The following is a 1,500-nucleotide window of genomic DNA, read 5'->3' as shown; positions in this document are numbered from 1 at the left end:
CTAGGATAATCACCGTTACCAATATCTACCTCCTCCAAAGGATCCTGCACCTCAAATTTTTTCACATTATCAGTATTATTTTTTTCAAAACCTAAAGGACCATCATCATATATACAATCATAAGGTACACTGTCAATGCACCATTCTCTATCTGCCATATAGGCTGACAGCTGAGCCAGTTGGCTCGTCAAACTCATCATCTAAGTCTTCCTTGAGACCGTATCCACCCCGGCCTTAGGGGACCAAAATGAAACCATTCATATCTATTTTGTACATCTCAATATTTTCAGGATTAAATGCCTTGGTGTCAACTGTCAGCGACTAGACTCCCGGATTATATATCCTGAACTCCACATGCATCTCATCATAGTAACAAGTACTATTGTCAGCAAGAACTTCTTCCACTCCTCCATCTTTATTCCAGAAAATTAATTTTTGATGTAGAGTGGATGGAATAGCACCCATTATTCCATGAATCCAATCACGTTCCAAAAGCAAGTTAAAACCAGCTTTAGATGGAACAACAACAAATAGAGTTGGCCTATTGACAGAACCAACGTCAATTGACAACAGAACCACACTTCTAACAAAAGAAGTCTTTCCATTAAAATTTGTCACCCCAATGCTACTTTTGATCAAATCTCTTTCAGTCTTCCCAATTCTTTCCATCATTTTTTCACGCATGAAATTGACAACAGCTCCCCCGTCAACCAAAATCTTTTTGACTATCCTTCCATCAACACGAGCCATGATATGCAGTGGAGCAAATACTCCTTGTCATTTTCAGTAGGTTTCTCAAACAATCATCCACCACACATATTGTCATCTAGCAAAAAGCATTCGCTTCCAGGAAAGACATCATAACAATCATCTTCTAATGATTCCACTTTCCGGACTTGACCATACTCCTCAGGCAATACTAACACCACAGCTATAGGTTGTTTAACACCAAATATCACTTCTAAGTTGTCATTAAAATCAGTGTCAAAATTATCATTAATTAAATCTTCATCTTTTTCTTTCTTGTGTTCAACCATTACCTTCTTTACAGTCAGATTCTTCTTTATATTTTTATTGCATTTAGGGTGAGTAGAAAAATTTTCTGTTTCTGCAGATTTAGCCATGGTTGGCAAAAGAGAAAAATCTGCATCATGCCCTTTGTATGGCTCTAAAGGAACATACTTAAGTATATTTTCTTTTTGCTCCAAAATTGTAAAAAGAGAATACTTTGGAATATTTTGACAATTTGGCCAAGGAGAACAACTAGGAACCTACTGCATGTTAGGGTTATAACAAGAATAAATTGGCTTTGAAGGAATAAGTATATTTTTTAGAATATATATACTACCTCCATCTTGTGTATGATTTATGTTCCATAACTAGGACTTATAGTACCTAGGCTTAAAAGGTCTAGGCCTCGCCCACTTGTTTTTTCCCCTTGAGAAAGCAGTAGGCTGATTCTGTACATTTTTCACATTCTGGACCCATTTTTTGTTTGAA

General features: G+C 36.5%; 1 protein-coding gene across 1 annotated transcript; it reads right to left on the bottom strand.

The window, feature by feature from the left end:
* Positions 322-750, bottom strand: LOC107611589. The gene has a single exon (XM_016313500.1). The coding sequence runs from the start codon at positions 748-750 to the stop codon at positions 322-324; it is 429 nt and encodes a 142-aa protein (XP_016168986.1).

The sequence above is a fragment of the Arachis ipaensis genome, chromosome B08 (genome assembly GCF_000816755.2).
Source record: "Arachis ipaensis cultivar K30076 chromosome B08, Araip1.1, whole genome shotgun sequence".
NCBI classification, from domain to species: domain Eukaryota; kingdom Viridiplantae; phylum Streptophyta; class Magnoliopsida; order Fabales; family Fabaceae; genus Arachis; species Arachis ipaensis.
Note: the sequence above shows the minus strand (reverse complement) of the source record. Positions and strands in the feature narration are given on the sequence as shown.

What these genes read in the sequence shown, in the direction of transcription:
- LOC107611589 (XM_016313500.1), bottom strand. Translation starts at nt 750, where the DNA reads ATGGCTCGTGTTGATGGAAGGATAGTCAAAAAGATTTTGGTTGACGGG.